This window comes from Anomaloglossus baeobatrachus, chromosome 11, assembly GCF_048569485.1.
Source record: "Anomaloglossus baeobatrachus isolate aAnoBae1 chromosome 11, aAnoBae1.hap1, whole genome shotgun sequence".
Classification (NCBI taxonomy): Eukaryota; Metazoa; Chordata; class Amphibia; order Anura; family Aromobatidae; genus Anomaloglossus; species Anomaloglossus baeobatrachus.
The window spans coordinates 168902341-168928097 of NC_134363.1; the positions used below are offsets into that span (position 1 = coordinate 168902341).

At 52.6% G+C, this 25757-nt stretch overlaps 1 protein-coding gene across 1 annotated transcript in view; it reads left to right on the forward strand.

Annotated features, from left to right (window-relative positions):
* Nucleotides 1-25757, forward strand: part of VPS11 (VPS11 core subunit of CORVET and HOPS complexes) — a 106751-nt gene that overhangs the window by 4396 nt on the left and 76598 nt on the right. Inside the window, exons 2-12 of the mRNA XM_075328732.1 lie at nt 11065-11213; nt 11633-11768; nt 13088-13251; nt 13553-13785; nt 13894-14092; nt 15197-15348; nt 15476-15662; nt 15736-15879; nt 15962-16126; nt 22409-22570; nt 23114-23253. Coding sequence (XP_075184847.1) covers nt 11065-11213; nt 11633-11768; nt 13088-13251; nt 13553-13785; nt 13894-14092; nt 15197-15348; nt 15476-15662; nt 15736-15879; nt 15962-16126; nt 22409-22570; nt 23114-23253 — 1831 coding nt within the window. The remainder of the gene's footprint in view (nt 1-11064; nt 11214-11632; nt 11769-13087; nt 13252-13552; nt 13786-13893; nt 14093-15196; nt 15349-15475; nt 15663-15735; nt 15880-15961; nt 16127-22408; nt 22571-23113; nt 23254-25757) is intronic.

Genomic DNA, 25757 nt, shown 5'->3' on the forward strand with positions numbered 1-25757 from the left:
GGTGCTGGCCCCACTGAGTACCGAAGTGTATATATATATATATATATATAGGCTTATAGGCTATACATTGCACTGTACGGTCGCCCTGTTGATTTTTGGCTATATACCCTCCAGGTTGTTCTCAGAGGAGACAACATGTCATCTGCAAAAAGCAAGGGTGCCACAGCACAGACGTATTTTGCAATCTGTACCTCATGTACAGCTGTACTACCGGCAGGGTCCACTGACCCTCGTGTGCAATGCTCGGCCCCGATTGCGCTTACTCAGCCGGAGCCTCTGCTACAAGTGGCCCAGGTGGATCCACCTGCTACCACTGTCCAGGTGACAGGGACGGAGTTTGCAGCCTTTGCTGACAAGCTGTCTGACACTATGGATAAATGGTCTGCTAAAATACTAGAAGCTTTGCAGTCCAGACCGGTGATTCAGGCCCCGGGCTCTATCCAATCCTTGACCCCTGGGCCCCCTCAATTGGAACAGCAATGTGCCCCGGGGGTAACCCACAGGTCCCAGGGTGAGGTCTCTGACACGGACCGCAGTCCCAGGCCGCCCAAGCGGGGTCGCTGGGAAATTCCCTCCACTTCATCACACTGTTCAGGGTCCCAGCAGGGGGACTCTCTGGAGGATGAAGCGGAGGTCTCAGATCAGGATTCTGATACTGAAGCCGCTCTCAACCTAGATACACCTGAAGGTGACGCAGTAGTGAATGACCTTATAGCGACCATCAATCAGGTGTTGGATATTTCTCCCCCAGCTCCTCCAATTGAGGAGTCTGCTTCTCAGGAGAAATTCCGTTTCAGGTTTCCAAAGCGTACATTAAATATGTTTCTGGATCACTCTGACTTCAGAGAGGCAATCCAGAAAAACCAGGACTGTCCAGACAAGCGTTTTTCCAAGCGCCTTAAGGACACACGTTATCCCTTTCCCCCAGAGGTTGTCAAGGGCTGGACTCAGTGTCCTAAGGTGGATCCTCCAATCTCCAGACTGGCTGCTAGATCCATACTTGCAGTGGAAGATGGGGCTTCACTCAAAGATGCCACTGACAGACAGATGGAACTATGGTTGAAATCCATCTATGAAGCTATCGGCGCGTCTTTTGCTCCAGCATTCGCAGCCGTATGGGCACTCCAAGCTATCTCAGCTTGTCAGGCGCAGATTCATGCGGTAACACGTACATCTGCCCCACAAGTGGTGTCCTTAACCAATCAGGCGTCGGCGTTTGCGTCCTACGCCATTAATGCTATCCTCGACTCTGCGAGCCGTATGGCGGTGGCATCCTCCAACTCGGTGGTACTCCGCAGGGCCATGTGGCTACGTGAATGGAAGGCAGACTCTGCTTCCAAAAAGTTCTTAACCGGTTTGCCATTGGCTGGCGACCGCTTGTTTGGTGAGCGATTGGATGAAATCATTAAACAATCCAAGGGGAAGGATTCATCCTTACCCCAGTCCAAACCAAACAGACCTCAACCACGGAAGGTACAATCGAGGTTTCGGTCCTTTCGGAAAGCGGGCAGATCTCAATTTTCCTCGTCCAAAAGGCCTCAGAAAGATCAGAGGAACTGATGGCGGTCTAAGTCACGTCCTAAAAAGACCGCCGGACGCACCGCTCCCAAAGCGGCCTCCTCATGACTTTCGGCCTCTTCAAACCGCATCCTCGGTCGGTGGCAGGCTCTCCCGCTTTTGCGACATCTGGCTGCCACAAGTAAAAGACCGATGGGTGAGAGACATTCTATCTCACGGTTACAGGATAGAGTTCAACTCTCGTCCTCCGACTCGTTTCTTCAGAACATCTCCACCCCCCGACAGAGCCGAGGCTCTTATGCAGGCGGTGGACACCCTGAAGGCGGAAGGAGTGGTGATCCCGGTTCCTCTTCAGCAACGGGGTCACGGTTTTTACTCCAACTTGTTCGTGGTGCCAAAAAAGGACCGATCCTTCCGTCCCGTTCTGGACCTGAAGCTGCTCAACAAGCATGTGAAAACCAGGCGGTTCCGGATGGAATCGCTTCGCTCCGTCATCGCCTCCATGTCCCAAGGAGATTTCCTGGCATCAATAGACATCAAAGATGCTTATCTCCACGTACCGATTGCGCCAGAGCATCAGCGCTTCCTGCGCTTCGCCATAGGGGACGAACACCTTCAGTTCGTGGCACTACCTTTTGGCCTGGCAACAGCCCCACGGGTCTTCACCAAGGTCATAGCAACAGTGGTGGCAATCCTACACTCTCAGGGACACTCGGTGATCCCTTACTTAGACGATCTACTGGTCAAGGCACCCTCTCAAGGGGCATGCCAACACAGCCTGAACATTGCTCTGGAAACTCTCCAGAGTTTCGGGTGGATCATCAATTTTCCAAAGTCAAATCTGACACCGGCCCAATCACTGACATATCTTGGCATGGAGTTTCATACTCTCTCAGCGATAGTGAAGCTTCCGCTGAACAAACAGCGTTCACTACAGACAGGGGTGCAATCTCTCCTTCATGGTCAGTCACACCCCCTGAGGCGCCTCATGCACTTCCTAGGGAAGATGGTGGCAGCAATGGAGGCAGTTCCTTTTGCGCAGTTTCATCTGCGCCCACTTCAATGGGACATTCTCCGCAAATGGGGCAGGAAGTCGACGTCCCTCGACAGGAACGTCTCCCTTTCTCGGGCAGCCAAAGCTTCCCTTCAGTGGTGGCTTCTTCCCACTTCTCTGTCGAAGGGGAAATCCTTCCTACCCCCATCCTGGGCTGTGGTCACGACGGACGCGAGCCTGTCAGGGTGGGGAGCGGTCTTTCTCCACCACAGGGCTCAGGGGACTTGGACTCAGACAGAGTCCTCCCTTCAGATCAATGTTCTGGAGATAAGGGCAGTGTATCTTGCCCTAAAAGCATTCCAGCCGTGGCTGGAAGGCAAACAGATCCGAATTCAGTCGGACAACTCTACAGCGGTGGCATACATCAACCACCAAGGCGGGACACGCAGTCGGCAAGCCTTCCACGAGTTCCGGCGGATTCTGCTATGGGTGGAAGCCACAGCCTCCACCATATCCGCAGTTCACATCCCGGGCGTAGAAAACTGGGAAGCAGATTTTCTCAGTCGCCAGGGCATGGACGCAGGGGAATGGTCCCTTCACCCGGACGTGTTTCAGGAGATCTGTTGCCGCTGGGGCATGCCGGACGTCGACCTAATGGCGTCCCGGCACAACAACAAGGTCCCGACGTTCATGGCACGGTCTCAAGATCACAGAGCTCTGGCGGCAGACGCCTTAGTTCAGGATTGGTCGCAGTTTCAACTCCCTTATGTGTTTCCTCCTCTGGCACTGTTGCCCAGAGTGTTACGCAAGATCAGGGCCGACTGCCGTCGCGCCATCCTCGTCGCTCCAGACTGGCCCAGGAGGTCGTGGTACCCGGATCTGTGGCATCTCACGGTCGGCCAACCGTGGGCACTCCCAGACCGACCAGACTTGCTGTCTCAAGGGCCGTTTTTCCATCTGCATTCTGCGGCCCTGAACCTGACTGTGTGGCCATTGAGTCCTGGATCCTAGCGTCTTCAGGATTATCACAAGACGTCATTGCCACTATGAGACAGGCTAGGAAACCAACGTCCGTCAAGATCTACCACAGGACTTGGAAAATTTTCCTGTCGTGGTGCTCTGCTCAGGGCGTTGCTCCCTGGCCGTTTACCTTGCCCACTTTTCTGTCCTTTCTTCAATCCGGATTAGAAAAGGGTTTGTCACTAGGCTCACTTAAGGGACAAGTCTCTGCACTCTCTGTCTTTTTTCAGAAGCGCCTAGCCAGACTTCCACAGGTACGCACGTTCCTGCAGGGGGTTTGTCACATCGTACCTCCTTACAGGCGTCCGTTAGAACCCTGGGATCTGAACAGGGTGCTGATGGTTCTTCAGAAACCACCATTCGAGCCAATGAGGGATATCTCTCTCTCGCGCCTTTCACAGAAGGTGGTCTTCTTAGTGGCAGTCACATCACTTCGGAGAGTGTCTGAGCTAGCAGCGCTGTCATGCAAAGCCCCCTTCCTGGTGTTTCACCAGGACAAGGTGGTTCTGCGTCCGGTTCCGGAATTTCTCCCTAAGGTGGTATCCCCCTTTCATCTCAATCAGGATATCTCCTTACCCTCTTTTTGTCCTCATCCAGTTCACCAATGTGAAAAGGATTTGCACTTGTTAGATCTGGTGAGAGCACTCAGATTCTACATTTCTCGTACGGCGCCGCTCGGATGCACTCTTTGTCCTTGTCGCTGGCCAGCGTAAAGGGACACAAGCTTCCAAATCAACCCTGGCTCGGTGGATCAAGGAACCAATTCTCGAGGCCTATCGTTCCTCCGGGCTTCCGGTTCCCTCAGGGCTGAAGGCCCATTCTACCAGGGCCGTGGGAGCGTCCTGGGCTTTGCGGCACCAGGCTACGGCTCAGCAGGTGTGTCAGGCGGCTACCTGGTCGAGCGAGCCTGCACACTTTCACGAAACACTATCAGGTGCATACCTATGCTTCGGCAGATGCCAGCCTAGGTAGGCGAGTCCTTCAGGCGGCGGTTGCCCGCCTGTAGGACGGAGCCGGTTACGGCTCTATTATGAGGTATTATTTACCCACCCAGGGACTGCTTTTGGACGTCCCAATTGTCTGGGTCTCCCAATGGAGCGACAAAGAAGAAGGGAATTTTGTTTACTTACCGTAAATTCCTTTTCTTCTAGCTCCAATTGGGAGACCCAGCACCCGCCCCTGTTTTTTGTGTACACATGTTGTTCATGTTGAATGGTTTCAGTTCTCCGATATTCCTTGTTAAAAAATATACTCTTAAATATATTTTTCGTCAAATACGTAAAAGCGCATGAAAGAAAGAAACTTCAAAAATGTAAAAAATAAATATATTTTATCTATTTAAAAATGGTTGCCAGGGTTCAGTTACAGAAAGGAAAAATAATATACTTTGATAGCTTATGTAAAAAGAGTTCATTTAGTCCATACTGAACAATGGGAAGTCTTTACCCATCTCTCTTTGGCTCCTGAATGGCAAGGCAGGGGATGTCATCTTCTTAGCGTGTCTTCATCTTTTCAGCCTCGAGTCTTCACACAGCAGGCAATGTGGAGCAGCCCCCCCAATAGCCCCCTCCATCGTGTATTATATACCAGCTGCTCAGTCCATATAGGGTGTTCTAGTGGAACATAGTTGAATATAGTTCCACATTACGTAACCTTCTGGAAGCTTCGGGAAGCTTCGGGAAGAATATATAAATATCCTTCCATGTCAGTACACAAGTATACTCATTATAGATATTTTAATGCTTATCCCTTATAAAAACTTAATTAATAAACTATGCCCTCCAACATAAACAGAACTGTGAATTTATATGTCTTACTATAACATATTTGATAACTAGATGTATTAATTTTAAGGTTTTTACATTCCTTCGGATTGAATTTCCTTTAAACCAATTATAATTTTTTCCTCCTTCTTGCTTTTGCACCAAAACTGAGGAGCCCGTGATGCACGGGGGGTGTATAGGCAGAAGGGGAGGGGCTTTACACTTTTAGTGTAATACTTTGTGTGGCCTCCGGAGGCATAGCTATACAACCCAATTGTCTGGGTCTCCCAATTGGAGCTAGAAGAAAAGGAATTTACGGTAAGTAAACAAAATTCCCTTCATCTGTATATACTGTGTGTGTGTGTGTGTATGTGCATGTGTACATATATATATATTATATATAGATAGGTTTTGTTTTTTTTTGTTTTGTTTTAATATTACATATATTTTTATTTTTTAAGGGCCCTGAACCTGCAATGTTTCGCTCCCTTTTGCTATACATACACTATATTACTTCTGTATAGTAATAGTAATCATCTCTAGGCCCCGCGCTGAGCTTCATGGGTGTACCAAGATGGCGGTGATCTCTTGTAGTCTCGTATTCCTTTGCAGCCCTCTAATTGTTGCTGTCCGTGATTGATGTCGGGATGTAAGTGGTTAAGCAGCCGTGATCAGAGATATCTGTCATTTTATTATTCCAGCAGTATCTCCCCTGTGTGGAGGGAGCAGACCCCGCACGAAGTGGTGTCAAGCTGCACATTGGGGTTGGAGGTTGTTATTTCTTTGTCGCTCCATTGGGAGACCCAGACAATTGGGTGTATAGCTTCTGCCTCCGGAGGCCACACAAAGTATTACACTTTAAAAAGTGTAACCCTCCCCTCTGCCTATACACCCTCCCGTGGACCACGGGCTCCTCAGTTTTATGCTTTGTGTGGAAGGAGGCACACATCCACTCATGCATTCTCATAACTTAGTTGTCGGTTGGAAGAAAAGAGGACCCCCACGGGGTCCCCGGCATGCTCCCTTCTCACCCCACTATGTCGGCGGTGTTGTTAAGGTTGAGGTACCCATTGCGGGTACAACGGCTGGAGCCACGTGCCGTCTCCTTCACCATCCCTTATGCGGCTCTGGGAGAAGTGGGATCCTGAGTGGTCATCCATTTACTGGGACCGTGCTCCATCCGCAGCCCCAGGGGGAACCTGCTGGACCGGAGCCTTTTCAACCCCAGGGACCGGGCCCTGCTACTTAAAGGTACTCTGTGTCCCCATTGGGGACTGTACAGGAAGCGCACCTTCTTCCCGGAAGCCGCGGTAGTCGTAAAGCTGGGGAGGCACGTGGACTTCCGCGCCGACCGGGCCTGCTTGTCGGGCGCGGTCTCAAATTTAATCCCCGGCTTCACCGCGGCCTAGTCGCGAAAATCCCGCCCTCGGGCCTGCCTGTCAGGGGTAAGGGCGGGATTACCGACATGACGTCGGATGTGAGGGCTGGAACATCCTGCATGTCTTCCTCCCCCCTCACTGACCACTGTGGGGAACCCAGACTCCCGCTCTTTGCTGGCGCCGCCCTCGGCCCCACTCCTCCCCTGAGAGCTCCGGCGGCCATTTTCTGGCATTCTGCCGGTGGGTGCTTCTCAGGGGAGCTCAGGGTGAACACAGCACCCGGCACTGGTCCCCCTAGGGTGCCGGATACATATGTATATATTATATATATTTCTGTTCGGACAGACTGTATCCCCTTTTCTTTTCACATTTACCTTCAGTGGTCACTCTCCTAGGAGACAACAGGCACAGGTTTTTCTCGCGGTCTGTACCTCTTGTGGGGCTATGTTACCTGCGGGATCCACCTACCCTCACTGTGAGCAATGCTTGACTCCTGCCTCGCTTGCTCAGCCGGAGCCTCGGGCACTGGTGGGCCCCTCGGCTCATGTAGACCCCCCTGCTCCCCCTGAGCAGGCTGCAGGGACAGAGTCACCGGTGTTGGCCCTCAGTCATTTTCATATGATCAAATGGTCTTCTTAGCTCCTTGAGGCATTGCAGTCCAGACCGGACCTTTCACAGGCCCTGACCCTGTAGCTTGTCTCATCCAGGCCTCGCTTGGTTAGCGCCGCAGCGCGCTCCCAGGTTGAGCCCTAGGTCTCAGGCGGAGGACTCCTGCCCGGACCGCAGTCCAAGACCGGCTAAGCGGTCTCGCTGGGACTCTTCCCCGACTTCCTCACGCTGCTAGGGATCCCAGCTTGAGGACTCTCAGGAAGACGAGGCGGACAGGGGAGCTCAGGGCTCTGGCCCTGACTTCTCCCTTAACCTTGATACTCCTAAGGGGGACGCCTTAGTAAATGATCTTATCTCGTCCATCAACCAGGTGCTGGTTCGCTCTCCTCCGCCTCCTCCTGTAGAGGAATCTGCTTCTCAGCAGGAGAAACATCAGTTTCGGTTCCCCAAACGTACACGCAATACGTTTTTTGATCACTCTAACTTCAGGGATGCTGTCCAAAAACCCGGAGCGGTCCCGGACAAGCGCTGGGTTAAACGTCACACTGACACGCGTTACCCCTTTCCATCTGAAGTCGTTAAGAGTTGGGCTCATTCTCCCAAGATGGATCCTCCAGTCTCCAAATTGGCTACTAGGTCCGTTGTGTCTGTTGCAAATGGCTCATCACTGAAGGATGCCACTGACAGACAGAGCTCTTGGTGAAGTCCATCTATGAGGCCACGGGCACGTCTTTCGCCCCGGCCTTTGCAGCCGTTTGGGCTCTCCAAGCAATCTAGGCTTGTCTGAAGGAGTTTAATGCTGTCACATGGAATTTTGCTCCGCATGTTCCGTCTTTGACTCTCGGGCATCAGCTTTTTCGTCCTGCGCCATGAACGCCGTCCTGGACTCCACTAGCCGCACGGCTGTAGCATATGCTAACTCCATGGCAGTTCGCAGGGCCATGTGGCTGCGCGAATGGGAACCAGACTCGGCTTCAAAAAGGTTCTTAACTGGTTTGCCTTTTTCTGGCGACCGTTTATTTGGCGAACGATTGGATGATATTATTAGGAATCCAAGGGAAAGGTCTCCTCCTTACCCCAGTCCAAACCTAAGAGACCTCAGCAAAGAAAAATCCAATCAAGGTATCGGTCCTTTCGTCCCTCCGCCAAGCCATATTCTTCTTCGTCCAACAGGCCGGAGAAAGGCCAGAGGAACTCATATGCGTGGCGGCCCACGTCACGACCCCAAAAGGCCGCAGGGGGCACTGCCTCCAAAACGGCCTCCTCATGACTCTCGGCCTCCCCTAGCCGCACCCCGGTCGGTGGCAGGCTCTTCCGCTTTGGCGGCGCCTGGTGGCCACAAGTTCAAGACCGATGGGTGAGAGACATTCTGTCTCATGGTTACAGGATAGAGTTCAGTTCTCGTCCTGCGGCTCGTTTCTTCAGAACCTCTGGGCCCCTTCTCAGGCGGCGTGTCAACAAAGCCTTGCCGTCGCTCTGGCGACTCTCCAGGGACAAACTGCTTTCTCTGCAGGCGGGGGTGCAATCACTTCTTCGGAGTCAGTCACACCCCTTAAGGCGCCTCAGGCACTTCCTGGGGAAGATGGTTGCAGCTATGGAGGCAGTGCCGTTCGCGAACCAAGGCGGCACTCGCAGTCGTCAAGCCTTCCAGGAAGTCCGGCGGATTCTGCAGTGGGTGGAAACCACAGGCTCCACCATCTCCGCAGTTCACATCCCGGGCGTAGAAAACTGGGAAGCAGATTTTTTTCAGTCGTCAGGGCCGCTGAGGAACGCAGGACGTCGATCTCTCAAGGTCCCGGCCTTCATGGCACGGTCTCAGGATCACAGACATACCTCTGGCAGCGGACGCTTTAGTCCAGGATTGGTCGCAGTTTCGACTGCCTTATGTGTGTCCCCCTCTGGCGATGCTGCCCAGGGTACTACGCAGGATCAGGTCCGACTGCCGTCGTACCATTCTCGTCGCTCCAGACTGGCCGAGACGGTCGTGGTATCCGGATCTGTGGCATCTCACGGTGGGTCAACCGTGGGCACTTCCAGACCGCCCAGACTTGCTGTCACAAGGCCCGTTTTTTCCATCTGAATTCTGTGGCCCTCAACTTGACTAGGTGGCCATTGGCCCCTGACTCCTAGAGTCTTCAGGGTTATCTCAGGATGTCATTGCCACCACGAGACAAGCCAGGAAGCCAACGTCCGCCAAGATCTATTACAGATCTTGGCAAGTCTTTCTATCCTGGTGCGCTGATAATGGCTTTCCTCCATGGCCGTTTGCCTTACCCACATTCCTTTCATTCCTACAATTTGGAATGGACAAAGGTTTGTCCCTCGGCTCTCTCTCTAGGGCCAAGTCTCCACGCTCTCCGTGTTTTTCTTTCAAAAGCGTCTAGCCAGGCTTCCGCAGGTCCGCACGTTCCTGCTGGGGGTCTGCCACATGGTCCCACCTTACAAACGTCCGTTGGAACCCTGGGATCTTAGCAGAGTCCTGACGACTCTTCAAAAGCCGCCTTTTGAGCTGCTGCGGGATGTCTCTCTCTCCCGGCTTTCTCAGAAGGTGGCCTTCCTGGTGACAGTCACTTCTCTTCAGAGAGTGTCTGAGCTTGCGGCGCTGTCATGCAAGGCTCCCTTCCGTGTTTTCCACCAGGATAAGGTGGTTCTTCGTCCTGTCCCGGAATTTCTCTCTAAGGTGGTATCTCCTTTTCATCTAAATCAGGATATCTCCTTGCCTTCCTGTTGCCCTAATCCAATTCACCAGGGTGAAAAGGTTGTGCCCTCTTTGGATCTAGTGAGAGCACTCCGGTTCTACGTGTCTCGCACGGCGCCCCTACGCCGTTCAGATGCGCTTTTTGTCCTTGTCGCTGGCCAGCGTATGGACTCTCAGGCCTCCAAGTCGACCTTGGCTCGGTGGATCAAGGAACCGATTCTCGAGGCCTACCGTTCTTCGGAGCTTCCGCTCCCTTCAGGGCTGAAAGCCCATTCTACCAGAGCCGTGGGTGCGTCCTGGGCATTGCGGCACCGGGCAACGGTTCAGCAGGTGTGTCAGGCAGCTACGTGGTCTAGTCTGCACACTTTCACAAAGCACTATCAAGTGCATACCTATGCTTCGGCAGACGCCAGTCTAGGTAGGCGAGTCCTTCAGATGGCGGTTGTCCACCTGTAACAGGGGGCCGTTTTCGGCTCTTTTTATTGAAGTATTCTTTTACCCACCCAGGGACTGCTCTTGGACGTCCCAATTGTCTGGGTCTCCTAATGGAGCGACAAAGAAGGGAATTTTGTTTACCGTAAATTCCTTTTCTTCTAGCTCCTATTGGGAGACCCAGCACCCACCCCTGTGCCCTTCGGGCTGTTGTTCTTTTGTGTACACATGTTGTTCATGTTCAATTGTTCTTTTGGTTAATGGTTCAGTTCTCCGAGCATCCTTCGGATTGAATTTACCTTAGACCAATTTATAAGTTTCCTCCTTCCTGCTTTTGCACCAAAACTGAGGAGCCCGTGGTCCACGGGCGGGTGTATAGGCAGAGGGGAGGGTTACACTTTTTAAAGTGTAATACTTTGTGTGGCCTCCGGAGGCAGAAGCTATACACCCAATTGTCTGGGTCTCCCAATAGGAGCTAGAAGAAAAGGAATTTACGGTAAGTAAACAAAATTCCCTTCTTTTTCTGTACAGAGTAGATTTACCCCACAATGGATATATGATCACCGGGGTCCGCTCTGGACCGCTGTGATTGGCGGAGCCAATCCGCCCCTCGACCCTGGCTCTGGTTTGCATCTTTAACTTGAGGATCAGACATGTCCGGGCAGATCTGGTTCCTGCCGCGCTCCCTGCAGCTCAGCTCCTTCCAGGCCTATAAGCTCCGCGTCACCCACCTCCACCAGCTGAAGCAGCACAACATCCTGGTCTCCGTGGGCGAAGACGAGGAGGGGGTGAACCCCGTGGTGAGTGGAGAAAGTGCTGATCTCGAACCCCCTATATTCACTACCTATCTTACACTCAGACCCCAGTATTAGATCGGTGGGGGTCCGACTCTCCGCACTCCCCCGTTATCCGAAAAGCAGAGGTCACCACCAGTGAGAGATGTGTCCCCTCTGTTGCGTTGCAGTCCATCCTTTAGTTGGGGGATCCGGTGTCACTTCCGCTGCAGCTTTACATAAATGGAACTGAAGAGCAAAGACCAAATAATAGAGTGGCGCCCGATACTCAGAGAAGGGGGCGCAGCGCTCTGCACTGCACCGCGGCTGGTTAAACGTCTCATCAGTGGGAGTCAGACCACCGCCAATCTAATAATAATGGCCGATCCCAAAAATAAGTCACTTTCCCCGATATCAGCTTTAACATTTCTTCACTTTTTCCCCAGGTGAAAGTTTGGAACCTGGAGAAGCGCGATGGAGGAAACCCCCTGTGCACCCGAATCTTTGCTGCCATTCCCGGTAACAAGCCCACCGTTGTATCCTGCATCACCGTCCACGAAAACCTCAACTTCATGGCCATTGGTAGGTACCAAACACGAGGGAGTATTGTAGAGAAATCTAGGAAGAATATGTTCTTCAAAGCATCATCCCCCCAAATTTCCACTGAAGGCTTTGTGTTGCTTACACAGGCAGTGGTGCATTTGTTTATACTTTTCTGTCCGGCTTAAAGCACCACTTCGGCATTTTGATTTTTTTTTTCAACGCTGGGGTGGCACTTTAAATCTAAGCCCCATGTTATATACTCGCCCTCCTGTGTTTTCACCTTTTATAATCACCACTCCTGTCCCACGGCAGCATCTTTTGGCGATAAGTTCTAGCTGTCCAGAAGTTACATCACTAGCGCTCAATATGTGCCTATGAGAGAAGAGGCATCGGCTGGGGTGGGGGGAGAAGAGGCATCTGCTCGGGTGTGGGTGGGAGAAGAGGGGTGGGATAGGGGGGGAAGAGGTGTGGGTTGGGGGGGAAGAGGCATTTGCTGGGTTGGGGGGGAAGAGGCGTTTGCTGGGGTGGGGGGGAGAGGCGTTTGCTGGGGTGGGGGGGAGGCGTTTTGCTGGGGTGGGGGGGGAGAGGCGTTTGCTGGGCTGGGGGGGAGAGGCGTTTGCTGGGGTGGGGGGGAGGCGTTTGCTGGGCGGTGGGGGGGAGAGGCGTTTGCTGGGGTGGGGGGGGAGAGGCGTTTGCTGGGGTGGGGGGGGAGAGGCGTTTGCTGGGGTGGGGGAGAGAGGCGGCTACTGGGGTAGGGGGGAGAGGCGTCTGCTGGGGTGGGGGGGGAGAGGCGTCTGCTGGGGTGGGGGGGAGAGGCGTCTGCTGGAGTGGGGGAGGGAGAGGTGTCTGGGGTGGGGGGAGGGAGAGGCGTCGTCTGAGGGGAAAAAGAGGTGTTGCCTCTGGGGGGGAGAGGCGTCTGCTGGGGTGGGGGAGGGAGAGGCGTCTGCTGGGGTGGGGGAGGGAGAGGCGTCTGCTGGAGTGGGGGAGGGAGAGGCGTCTGCTGGGGTGGGAGGAGGGAGAGGCTTTTTCTGGGGTGGGGGCAGGAGAGGCGTCTGCTGGAGTGGGGGAGGGAGAGGCGTCTGCTGGGGTGGGGGGGGGGAGGCGTCTGCTGGGGTGGGGGGGAGAGGCGTCTGCTGGGGTGGGGGGAGAAGAGGCGTCGTATGAGGGGAAAAAGAGGTGTTGCCTCTGGGGGGAAGAGGCGTCTGCTGGGGTGGGGTTGGAACTCGCTGTGGCTGAGGAGGAAGGGGCTTTGGGGGGATGCACCACAATTGCTTTGTGATGAGAAAACCCCTCAGTGTTATGTATTTGACCATTTGCTTCACTGTTTCATCGATCTTTTGTCTTTTTCTTGCCTCAAGGTTTTACCGATGGAAGCGTTGTCTTAACCAAAGGTGATATAACCCGAGACAGACATAGTAAGACACAGATCCTGCAGGAGGGGAGTTATCCGGTCACCGGCATGGCCTTCAGACAGACCGGCAAGACCACCCATCTCTTCGTGGTCACCACTGAAAGCGTCAGGGTAAATTCATTTCTGTGATGTTTTGCATTTATCTTCCTTCGGGCTCCTTTTTTAGTGTGTTTGACCAATGATCATTGATGAATTGGGAACATGGCGGTCAGGAGGAGCCCTCTTCTATAACGCTGTCCTCTTCTTTATACGGCTGTCCTTTTTTCCCTGAAGCCTCGATAATGATAGCAGATTTTGACACGATGCCCCGTGCTGACCTCTCGCCTCGGCCGCATTCACTCGAGGTTCTCCTCAGGAAGGCCTGGCTTGTGGTTTGGTCCTCAGCCTGGTATGACCATGCCTTTTCTTTTAGGCCTACGAGCTCAGTCAGAAGGATTACCCGTACACAGAGCTGGATTCTCACGGGTGCGGCCTGCGCTGCTCTGCTTTATCTGACCCGTCCCAGGACATGCAGTTCGTAGTGGCCGGCAATGAGTGCGTGTATCTCTACCAGCCGGACGAGCGTGGACCCTGCTTTGCATTCGAGGGGCAGAAGCTCATAGTACATTGGTATCGCGGATATCTGGTCATTGTGTCCAGAGAAAGGTATGAAAGTAAAACCCTCCACACAAGGCGCAGTTTTGATTTTGGATCGACGTTAATTGAAGATGGTGAAAACTAGAAATAAATGGTCTGCAATAATCTTGATAACAGATCGGACTTTGCTGGACGTGCGGACGCATCCGAAAGGCAGACGCTGACCATCTATGACCTGGGGAACAAGTTTATCGCCTACAGCTGCGTCCTCAATGATGTGGTGGACATCCTGGCCGAGTGGGGGTCTCTCTACGTCCTGAAACGGGATGGGGTCCTGCAGGCGTTACACGAAAAGGACACCCAGACCAAGCTGGAGGTGAGTAGAGGGTCTCCTGGAGTGCACAAGTGGGGGTGTTTTGGGAATGTAGTCTGATAAAAGCCACTGAATTATTCTGGCTGCTGCAGTCGTTATAACAAGCAGTTACTGGTATAAACAAAGAGGAATGGCCGGGAATTGAAGTTGATTCTCTATTACTGAAATGAACGCATTTGACTGGATAGATGAGAAATGTGTGATTCCTGGAGATTTAGCTGCAGAGACCCCCAATAATACCCAAAACATCAGCCCAAAGTTCTGAATGAATGGAACGCTAGGAACATGTGCACGCAGTGAGTGAGGGGCAACCTTGGGTGTGGGGCAGGGGTTACTGGAGGGGTGACCAGGGGAATAGGGGGCAAAGGTGAGTGGGTGATCACAAGCGTGGGAGCGACCAGGAGAATGGGGGGGAAGGGGAGGGTGACCACAGGAGTGGGAGGCAGGGGTGAGTGTTGGGTATGACCATGAGAAGTAGGTGGTGGGGGCGATCACAGAAGTTAAGAGCAGGGTTGAGTGGGGAGTGGTGGAACAGGAGTGAGTGAGGCGATGGGGTGACCAGGGAAGTGGGGAACAAGGGTGATTTGAGCAAGGGGGTGCCAATCATGAGAGTGGTGGGGCTGATCACAGGAGTGAGGGGCAGGTGTGAGTGTGGGGGGTGACCATGGGGAATAGGATTTATGGGCGACCGCATAAATTGGGAGCACATGAGTGGGAGGGAGATGACCACGGCAGGGGTAGGCTGTAGGGAGTGGTGGGTCAGAGGTGAGTAGGGTGCGACCACAATAGTGGAGGGAGGGCTTGGAGTATGACCTCTGTAATGGGGGGAAAGGGGCGACTGGGGTGATAAAGAATGAATAGAGCAGTGGTGGCACGTGCACACTACTCCTCCATTCACACACAGGATCTAGGACCCCTTTATCGTCAACGTTCAGATCCCATCCATCATCTATCACCTTCCAATAGGGTGGGATTTACCTGGCATGTGCCATCACTTCCTGATCCGTGGGGGTTCTTAAAGGGTTTGTCCAGTCTCTAAACTAGCTTTACGAGGGGCATGAAGATAACCTTTGTTCTGTTTTATTTTTTTTTTTTTTCCTTTTTAAGATGTTATTCAAGAAGAATCTGTATGTAATGGCCATCTCTTTGGCGAAGGGTCAGCACTTGGACAGTGACGGGCTGTCAGAAATCTTCCGGCAATATGGAGACCACCTGTACAGCAAAGGAGACCACGATGGCGCCATCCAGCAGTATATACGGTATATGATCATCTCCTACTCCTACATTACCAGGACCGCTAAGGAGATTGACAGCGGCATTTAGCATGGCGTGATCAGGGTGGTTTTGTCAGATCCTTGTTAACCCTTGGTCTCCCTTTTCCCTTAGAACGATCGGTAAGTTGGAGCCTTCCTACGTCATCCGGAAATTCCTCGACGCCCAGCGCATCCACAACCTGACGGCGTACCTGCAGGCCTTACATCAGCAGTCTCTGGCCAACGCGGATCACACCACGCTTCTGCTGAATTGTTATACGAAGTTGAAGGACAGCGCCCGCTTGGAAAAATTCATCAAGGTCAGTCACGGTAGCTTCAGGTTGTGTGTCGCATAAACGTGAGGATAGAAAATAATATTATTTTTGCCGCCAGGCGAGTGAGGGGGAAGTACATTTTGACGTGGAAATAGCAATCAAAGTTCTGCGACAAGCCGGCTACCATTCACACGCCCTGTATTTGGCGGAGAAGCACGCTCATCATGAATGGTACCTGAAGATCCAACTGGAGGACATTAAGGTGACTTTATAGCCTTGTCTGTGAAGACAGCGTATTCTGTAGATTGTCTTTCCGTGTTCTTACACATTGCACTCTGTTACAGAACTTTCAGGAAGCTCTGCGATACATAGGACGTCTCCCCTTTTCTCAGGCGGAGAGCAATATGAAATGTTACGGGAAAATCCTCATGTATCATGTGCCCAACGAGACAACGCAGCTGCTGAAGGAGCTGTGCACTGACTTTCCCCAGGCTGGCGGAGGGGATCGGGTAAGAGATGTGCAGTCATTGAGTGGGTTTGCTTCTTTAAGCAATCTTCTGCCCGCAGACACAAACTGGATGTCGCCACACTACCCAGGTCCAACTCTGTGTCTCCATCTCTGCCCCAGTTTCTGTTGTTTGGCTGTAGCGTTTTTTGTCACGTTGACAGCGCTGTAGCCAATCGCCAAGCTCAGAAGCATGTGCTGCCAACATCTGCTTAGCTCGGTGAATGGCAGCTGCGCTGTTGATATGACTTCTCTGCTGCAGCCAAACAGCAGACCTGGGTGACGGAGAGAGGGCATTGGACCAGGCGAGGGTGAGCAAAGCTTCTCCTGTTGTGGTCGGAGAGACTTGTTTTGTTTTTTTTGTTTTTTTTTATGGCCCACAGATTTGTAGTTACTGCTCCTGTTTAGTATAAAATGATCCCTATAAATAATCTCTCTTAAGGGTGCGCTCACACGAGCGTATGACCCGCACGATTATCGGATGGTATCACCCGGCGTAGCGTCACACTCTTCGGACAGGAGCATGTCAACTGCATGTATCTCTATGCAGCTGACATGCTCCTGTCCAAAGAGTGTGCGGCCGCGTCGGGTGATGCGATCCGATAATCGTGCGGGTCATACGCTGGTGTGAGTGCACCCTTATACATCGTCTCCCCAGGACTTTTTTCTTCTTTTAGAGGGTTACTTCTTAGAACCTCCAGCATGGCCCTTGAGCCATGTAGTTTCCTTGTTTAAGACTGTCTGCCTTTCTATTCATAGGCTATAGCCTCTTTTTTTGTGGCTGTTTGTCACTTTTATCCTACGAGGGTCTAACTTGACAGTTTGTCCCACTCTTCTCCGTCTCTGGTTTACCAAAGGTCCTTCCCACCTGGGTCACTTCTCCCCACATCGTCTGACGTTCTTCCAGGCCTATCACCTCTCCACCAGTCTGTCATTTTCAGGGCTGAGCTATATGGTCATATCTCCAATGGATCGGACAATTTTAAGCCATATAGTGCTATTTTTCCCCTTTTGTGACTCTCGTTTCCTCCGGGTCTCTTAATCTTGTGGTCCTCAATCCTCTGTGTAGGTGTGGTCTTCTCTCCACAACTTCATGCACCCAACAGATTGTCCGCACACTCAGATGTTTTCCAAGCAAAACGTTTCTGCAGGAAGCTGTGGCTTAGATAACTGGACCTTAGAGCTGAGCAAAACATTTTCAGGACTCTCATCCATAGCTCTCATCAGTAGCCCATGGCCGCTAGACCAAAGCCCTGTTGGCCTACTACCTGCAGCTTCACCAGTGCCTCTTCTGATTAGTAGGCCTTGCACCATCATTACTTTGCAGTGTTTGACGGGAGACGTCGTGCTGGGCTCACTGATCAGAAGAGGCGCCGGGATGCAGTCAGGTAGGAGGAGGTATACAGGGCTTTGGTCTGTCGGCCATGGACTGCTGATGTGGCTGCTGGTCCAGGGTCTGTGAGGCTTTTTCCTCACCTCTACCACCCGTAGTAGTTGGGTATTTTTTCCATTTTTGCTCCCTCCTATGAGGGACTCCTATAGTCTTTCCTGTCCCTCATTGACACAAGTGACAAAACCCAATGAAGACTCAGAGAAAGAGATTTTACGGTGAGTACACAAAAATCCTTCTTTCTTTGTCGCTCCATTGGGAGACCCAGACAATTGGGTGTATAGCTTCTGCCTCCGGAGGCCACACAAAGTATTACACTTTAAAGAGTGTAACCCCTCCCCTCTGCCTATACACCCTCCCGTGCATCACGGGCTCCTCAGTTTTGTGCTTTGTGTTGAAGGAGGCACACATTCACTCAAGCTCCACATTTTAGTCAGCAGCAGCTGCTGATTATATCAGATCAGGGGTGCACTCTCTTCTTCGGGCCCAGTCACACCCCTTGAGGCGCCTCTTGCACTTCCTGGGGAAGATGGTGGCAGCAATGGAGGCAGTCCCCTTTGCGCAGTTTCATCTGCGTCCACTCCAATGGGACATTCTCCGCAAATGGGACAGGAGGTCGACGTCCCTGGACAGGAACGTCTCTCTTTCCCTGGCAGCCAAAACCTCTCTTCAGTGGTGGCTCCTTCCCACTTCTCTGTCGAAGGGAAAATCCTTCCTGCCCCCATCCTGGGCTGTGGTCACGACGGACGCGAGCCTGTCAGGGTGGGGAGCGGTTTTTCTCCACCACAGGGCTCAGGGAACCTGGACTCCGACAGAGTCCTCCCTTCAGATCAATGTTCTGGAAATAAGGGCAGTGTATCTGGCCCTGAAGGCGTTTCATCGCTGGCTGGAGGGCAGGCAGATCCGCATACAGTCGGACAACGCCACGGCGGTCGCGTACATCAACCATCAGGGCGGCACGCGCAGCCGTCAAGCCTTCCAGGAAGTTCGGCGGATTCTGCTGTGGGCGGAGGCCACAGCATCCACCATCTCCGCAGTTCACATCCCGGGCGTAGAAAACTGGGAAGCAGACTTCCTCAGTCGCCAGGGCATGGACGCAGGGGAATGGTCTCTTCACCCGGACGTGTTTCAAGAGATCTGTTGCCGCTGGGGAACGCCGGACGTCGATCTCATGGCGTCTCGGCACAACAACAAAGTCCCGGCATTCATGGCACGGTCTCAAGATCACAGAGCTCTGGCGGCGGACGCATTAGTTCAGGATTGGTCGCAGTTTCGACTACTTTATGTGTTTCCTCCTCTGGCAATGCTGCCCAGAGTGTTACGCAAGATCAGGTCCGACTGCCGCCGCGCCATCCTCGTCGCTCCAGACTGGCCGAGGAGGTCGTGGTACCCGGATCTGTGGCACCTCACGGTGAGTCAACCGTGGGCACTCCCAGACCGACCAGACTTGCTGTCTCAAGGGCCATTTTTCCATCTGAATTCTGCGGCCCTCAACCTGACTGTGTGGCCATTGAGTCCTGGCTCCTAGCGTCCTCAGGGTTATCTCAAGATGTCATTGCCACCATGAGACAGGCCAGGAAACCAACGTCCGCCAAGATCTATCACAGGGCTTGGAGGATCTTCTTATCCTGGTGCTCTGATAAGGGTTTTACACCCTGGCCATTTGCCTTACCCACTTTTCTTTCCTTCCTTCAATCCGGAATGGACAAGGGTTTGTCTCTCGGCTCTCTCAATGGACAAGTATCGGCGCTTTCCGTGTTTTTTCAAAAGCGTCTAGCCAGACTTCCGCAGGTCCGCACGTTCCTGCAGGGAGTTTGTCACATAGTCCCACCTTACAAGCGGCCGCTGGAACCTTGGGATCTTAACAGGGTGCTAAGAGCTCTTCAGAAACCACCTTTCGAGCCGCTGCGGGATGTCTCTCTATCACGTCTTTCGCAAAAGGTGGCTTTTCTAGTGGCGGTTACATCGCTTCGTAGAGTGTCGGAGCTAGCAGCGTTGTCATGCAAAGCCCCCTTCCTGGTTTTTCACCAGGATAAGGTGGTTCTGCGTCCGGTCCCGGAATTCCTCCCTAAGGTGGTATCCCCGTTTCATCTCAATCAGGATATTTCCTTACCTTCATTTTGCCCTCATCCAGTTCACCAATGTGAAAAGGATTTGCACTTGTTAGATCTAGTGAGAGCACTCCGGCTCTACGTGTCTCGCACGGCGCCCCTGCGCCGTTCAGATGCACTCTTTGTCCTTGTCGCTGGCCAGCGTAAAGGGTCGCAGGCGTCCAAGTCAACCTTGGCTCGGTGGATCAAGGAACCGATTCTTGAAGCCTACCGTTCTTCTGGGCTTCCGGTTCCTTCAGGGCTGAAAGCCCATTCTACCAGAGCCGTGGGTGCGTCCTGGGCATTGCGGCACCAGGCTACGGCTCAGCAGGTGTGTCAGGCGGCTACCTGGTCTAGTCTGCACACTTTCACGAAACACTATCAGGTGCATACCTATGCTTCGGCAGATGCCAGCCTAGGTAGGCGAGTCCTCCAGGCGGCGGTTGCCCACCTGTAAGAGGGGGCCGTTTTCGGCTCTTTTTATCGAGGTATTCTTTTACCCACCCAAGGACTGCTTTTGGACGTCCCAATTGTCTGGGTCTCCCAATGGAGCGACAAAGAAGGGAATTTTGTTTACTTACCGTAAATTCCTTTTCTTCTAGCTCCTATTGGGAGACCCAGCACCCGCCCCTGTGCCCTTCGGGCTGTTGTTCTGTTGTGTACACATGTTGTTCATGTTGAATTGTTCCTTTGGTTCATAGTTTCAGTTCTCCGAACATCCTTCGGATTGAATTTACCTTAGACCAATTTATAAGTTTCCTCCTTCCTGCTTTTGCACCAAAACTGAGGAGCCCGTGATGCACGGGAGGGTGTATAGGCAGAGGGGAGGGGTTACACTTTTTAAAGTGTAATACTTTGTGTGGCCTCCGGAGGCAGAAGCTATACACCCAATTGTCTGGGTCTCCCAATAGGAGCTAGAAGAAAAGGAATTTACGGTAAGTAAACAAAATTCCCTTCTTTACAATGAACAAAAAATAAATTGACATCTTCTACTTTCTTCGGCGCTCCATTGGGAGACCCAGACGATTGGGTGTATAGCTACTGCCTCCGGAGGCCACACAAAGCATTACACTAAAAAGTGTAAGGCCCCTCCCCTTCTGGCTATACACCCCCCGTGGGATCACGGGCTGCTCAGTTTTCAAGCTTTGTGCGAAGGAGGTCAGACATCCACGCATAGCTCCACTGTTTAGTCAGCAGTAGCTGCTGACTATATCGGATGGAAGAAAAGAGGGCCCATGCAAATTCTGCGGCCCTGAACCTGACTGTGTGGCCATTGAGTCCTGGATCCTAGCGTCTTCAGGATTATCTCAAGGGGTCGTGGCCACCATGAGACAGGCTAGGAAGCCCACGTCTGCTAAGATCTATCACAGAACGTGGAAGATTTTCTTATCCTGGTGCTCTGCACAAGGAGTGTCCCCCTGGCCATTTGCATTGCCTACTTTTCTTTCCTTCCTGCAATCTGGTTTGGAAAAAGGCTTAGCGCTCGGCTCCCTTAAAGGACAAGTCTCAGCGCTATCAGTATTTTTTCAGAAGCGTCTAGCACGACTTCCTCAGGTACGCACGTTCCTGCAGGGGGTTTGTCACATCGTCCCTCCGTACAAACGGCCGTTAGATCCATGGGATCTGAACAGGGTACTGGTTGCTCTCCAGAAGCCGCCCTTCGAGCCTCTGAAGGAGGTGTCACTTTCTCGACTCTCACAGAAAGTGGCCTTTCTGGTAGCGGTCACGTCTCTTCGGAGAGTGTCTGAGCTAGCAGCGCTGTCATCCAAAGCTCCCTTCCTGGTGTTTCACCAGGACAAGGTAGTGCTGCGCCCGATTCAGGAATTTCTCCCTAAGGTGGTATCCTCTTTTCATCTCAATCAGGATATCTCCTTACCTTCCTTTTGTCCTCATCCAGTTCATCGGTATGAGAAGGATTTGCATTTGTTAGATCTGGTGAGAGCACTCAGAATCTACATCTCCCGCACGGCGCCCCTGCGCCGCTCGGATGCACTCTTTGTCCTTGTCGCTGGTAAGCGCAAAGGGTCGCAAGCTTCCAAATCCACCCTGGCTCGATGGATCAAGGAACCAATTCTTGAAGCCTACCGTTCTGCTGGGCTTCCGGTTCCATCAGGGCTGAAGGCCCATTCTACCAGAGCCGTGGGTGCGTCCTGGGCATTACGACACCAGGCTACGGCTCAACAGGTGTGCCAGGCGGCTACCTGGTCGAGCCTGCACACTTTCACCAAACATTATCAGGTGCATACCTACGCTTCGGCGGACACCAGCCTAGGTAGAAGAGTCCTGCAGGCGGCAGTTGCCTCCTCGTAGGGGAGGGCTGTTTTGCAGCTCTAACTTGAGGTATTATTTTACCCACCCAGGGACTGCTTTTGGACGTCCCAATCGTCTGGGTCTCCCAATGGAGCGCCGAAGAAGAAGGGAATTTTGTTACTTACCGTAAATTCCTTTTCTTCTAGCTCCAATTGGGAGACCCAGCACCCGCCCTGTTTCCTTCGGGATTTTTGTTTTTTTCGGGTACACATGTTGTTCATGTTGAACGGTTTCAGTTCTCCGATGTTCTTCGGATTGAATTTGTTTAAACCAGTTATTGGCTTTCCTCCTTCTTGCTTTAGCACTAAAACTGAGCAGCCCGTGATCCCACGGGGGGTGTATAGCCAGAAGGGGAGGGGCCTTACACTTTTTAGTGTAATGCTTTGTGTGGCCTCCGGAGGCAGTAGCTATACACCCAATCGTCTGGGTCTCCCAATTGGAGCTAGAAGAAAAGGAATTTACGGTAAGTAACAAAATTCCCTTCTTTGTCTTCTAGGCGAACCCAGAAGAATACATCCCGATATTTGCCAACAATCCCTGTGAGCTGAAGACGTTTCTGGAGCACATGACCAAGGTGCAGAGCGATTCTCCCCAAGGAGTTTATGACACTTTACTTGAGCTACGTTTGCAGAATTGGGCACATGAGACCAACTCACAGGTAAGTCAGGGGGTGCAGCATTTTTTGGGTTGTACTGTATATATAATGGCGGGGTGCTTATTATTTTGTGCGAGTATTGTATACAGTCATTGCTCAAAGTGTTAACACCCTTGAAATTCTTCCAGAAAATAAAGGAAGCGATTGATTGCAGTTATCTATTTTAAAGGCTGTGCAACTAAATATTAATTTGAGGGGGGGACAACAATTTTGTCTGACCAGTTTTTGGCATGGTGTGTGAAATTCTGTCCAATTTTACTTTTTATTACTCCATTTTTTGTGTTGTTCAATTATGCACACAGGAAAAAATGCATATAACAAATCATGTAAGTGCATTAATTTTCTGGTAGAAATAATTCATTTTCTGGGTCAATTTCAAGGGTGCCAACACTTTTTTTTTCGGCCATGACTGTATATGAAGAGCAGCGTATTCTCTGGGAAGTTTAGTCTTAATGGCAGTAAATCTTTGGAAACGTGCATAGGTCCACGCAGCTGCGTTCTTTTCATTCTCGTGATACAAAGTAAATCGCTGTAGTTCTCGCACAGGCAAAGCAGCAGCTCCAGAACGACGCCATGACTCTTCTGAAGAGCGGACGCTTCAAAAACGTGTTTGATAAGGCTCTCGTCCTCTGCCAGATGCATAATTTTCAGAAAGGCGTTCTGTATCTGTACGAGCAGGGCAAGCTGTGAGTATATAACGAGGGCTCATGCACCACATCATTAGGTCACCGATAGCAGATATCTTCTATTTCTTCGGCGCTCCATTGGGAGACCCAGACGATTGGGTGTATAGTACTGCCTCCGGAGGCCACACAAAGCACTACACCAAAAAGTGTAAGGCCCCTCCCCTTCTGGCTATACACCCCCAGTGGGATCACTGGCTCACCAGTTTTCTGCTTTGTGCGAAGGAGGTCAGACATCCACGCATAGCTCCACTGTTTAGTCAGCAGCAGCTGCTGACTATGTCGGATGGAAGAAAAGAGGGCCCATACTAGGGCCCCCAGCATGCTCCCTTCTCACCCCACTTTATGTCGGCGGTGTTTGTTAAGGTTGAGGTACCCACTGTGGGTACGGAGGCTGGAGCCCACATGCTGTTTTCCTTCCCCATCCCCCTGAGGGGCTCTGAGGAAGTGGGATCTTACCGGCCCCCAAGCCCTGAGGCCGGGCTCCTTCCACAGACCCATAGAACCTGCTGGATACGGAGCTGGGTACCGTTCAGGGACAAGGCCCTGCGACATTCAGGTACTCTGTGTCCCAAACAGGCCGCGCACATTCCAGACTTGCTGGGTGTGCTAGTGCGCCGGGGACAGTAGCGCTGCGCGCTGGGGTTACAGTCACTACAGTTTTTCTGAGTGACTTTATGTGTTGGGGACTGCCGCGCCGACCGCCCCTGGAGCGGCGGCGCGGCTGCGACTTGTAGTGCGCCGGGGACTTAGCGCCGACCGTGCTTTTACGACGGCGTCGCTTATAAATTTAGTCCCCGGCTTCTGCGGCCTAGCTCCGCTTCGTTCCCGCCCCCACCCTGTCAATCAGGGCAAGGGAGAGACGCTGTACGATTAATCAGCGCCGAGGGCTGGAGTCTTATTTACATGCTCCAGCCCTCTCACTGAGCACAGGGGGACGCTGGTTTCCCGGTCTTTGTCTGCACACGCCCAGGGCCCGCCCCTCTCCATAGGACGCCGGCAGCCATTCCTACATGCAGTCTGGCTGGAGAACGGACACAGGCTCTGGGAGACCCAGACAAGGGATTTCTGGCGACCACACACCCGCGTTAAGCGGGCGGTAAGCAGCACTTTTAGTGCTGGCCCCACTAGTGCCACAGTGTTATATTGGTGTACCTTTTTTTCTCTATACCATATATATATGTATATATATATTGCACTGTAAGGTCGCTTCTTGGCTGTATACCCTATCTTGCTCTGAGGAGACGACAACATGTCATCCGCAAAACGCAAGGGTGCCAAGACACAGGCTGCAGCTGCACAGCAATACGCTACTTGTGCCGCTTGTGGGGCTGATCTACCGGCAGGTTACAATGACCCCCATTGTGTGCAATGTTCGGTCCCTGTGCCACTTCGTCAGCCGGAGTCTATGGTGGTAGTGGCCCAGGCAGAGTCGCCGGTGAACCCTGTCCCGGTGACGGGGACAGAGTTTGCAGTTTTTGCTGACAAGATGTCTGTCACTATGACAAAGATACTAGAGACCTTGCAGGCCAGGCCAGTTACTCAGACCATGGACACTGCTGCGGCAACGTTCCCCGGTCCCCCTCAGTTGGAGTTAATCCGTGATTCAAGGGGGTCCCAGGCATCTCAGCCTGACGGCTCTGATTCAGATGACAGTCCCAGGCAGCCTAAGCGTGCTCGCTGGGAGAGACCCTCCACGTCATCACGCGGATCAGGGTCTCAGCGAGAAGAGTCTCTACATGATGAGACAGAGGAGGGTGATCAGGAGTCTAATCCTGAAACCGCTCTCAATCTGGATACTCCTGATGGTGACGCCATGGTAAATGACCTTATAGCGGCCATCAATAGTCTATTGGAAATTTCTTCAGCGCTCCATTGGGAGACCCAGACGATTGGGTGTATAGCACTGCCTCCGGAGGCCACACAAAGCAATTACACTAAAAAGTGTAAGGCCCCTCCCCTTCTGGCTATACACCCCCAGTGGGATCACTGGCTCACCAGTTTTCTGCTTTGTGCGAAGGAGGTCAGACATCCACGCATAGCTCCACTGTTTGTAGTCAGCAGTAGCTGCTGGCTATATCGGATGGAAGAAAAGAGGGCCCATATGGGGCCCCCAGCATGCTCCCTTCTCACCCGCGGTGGTTTGTAAGGTTGAGGTACCTATTGCTGGTACAGAGGCTGGAGCCCACATGCTGTTTTCCTTCCACATCCCCTGGAGGGCTCTGTGGAAGTGGGATCTTACCGGCCTCCAAGCCCTGAGGCCGGGCTCCATCCACAGACCCAGAGAACCTGCTGGATTTGGAGCGGGAGTGCCGTTCAGGGACAAGGCCCTGCAACTTTCAGGTACTCTGTGTCCCCGGCAGGCACGGACACTCTCAAGGCTTGCTGAGCGTTATAGTGCGCCGGGGACAGTAGCGCTGTGCGCTGGGGTTAGGTCACTGCAGCTTTGCTGAGTGACGTTACATGTTGGGAACTACTGCGCCGACCGCTGCTGGAGCGGCGGCGCA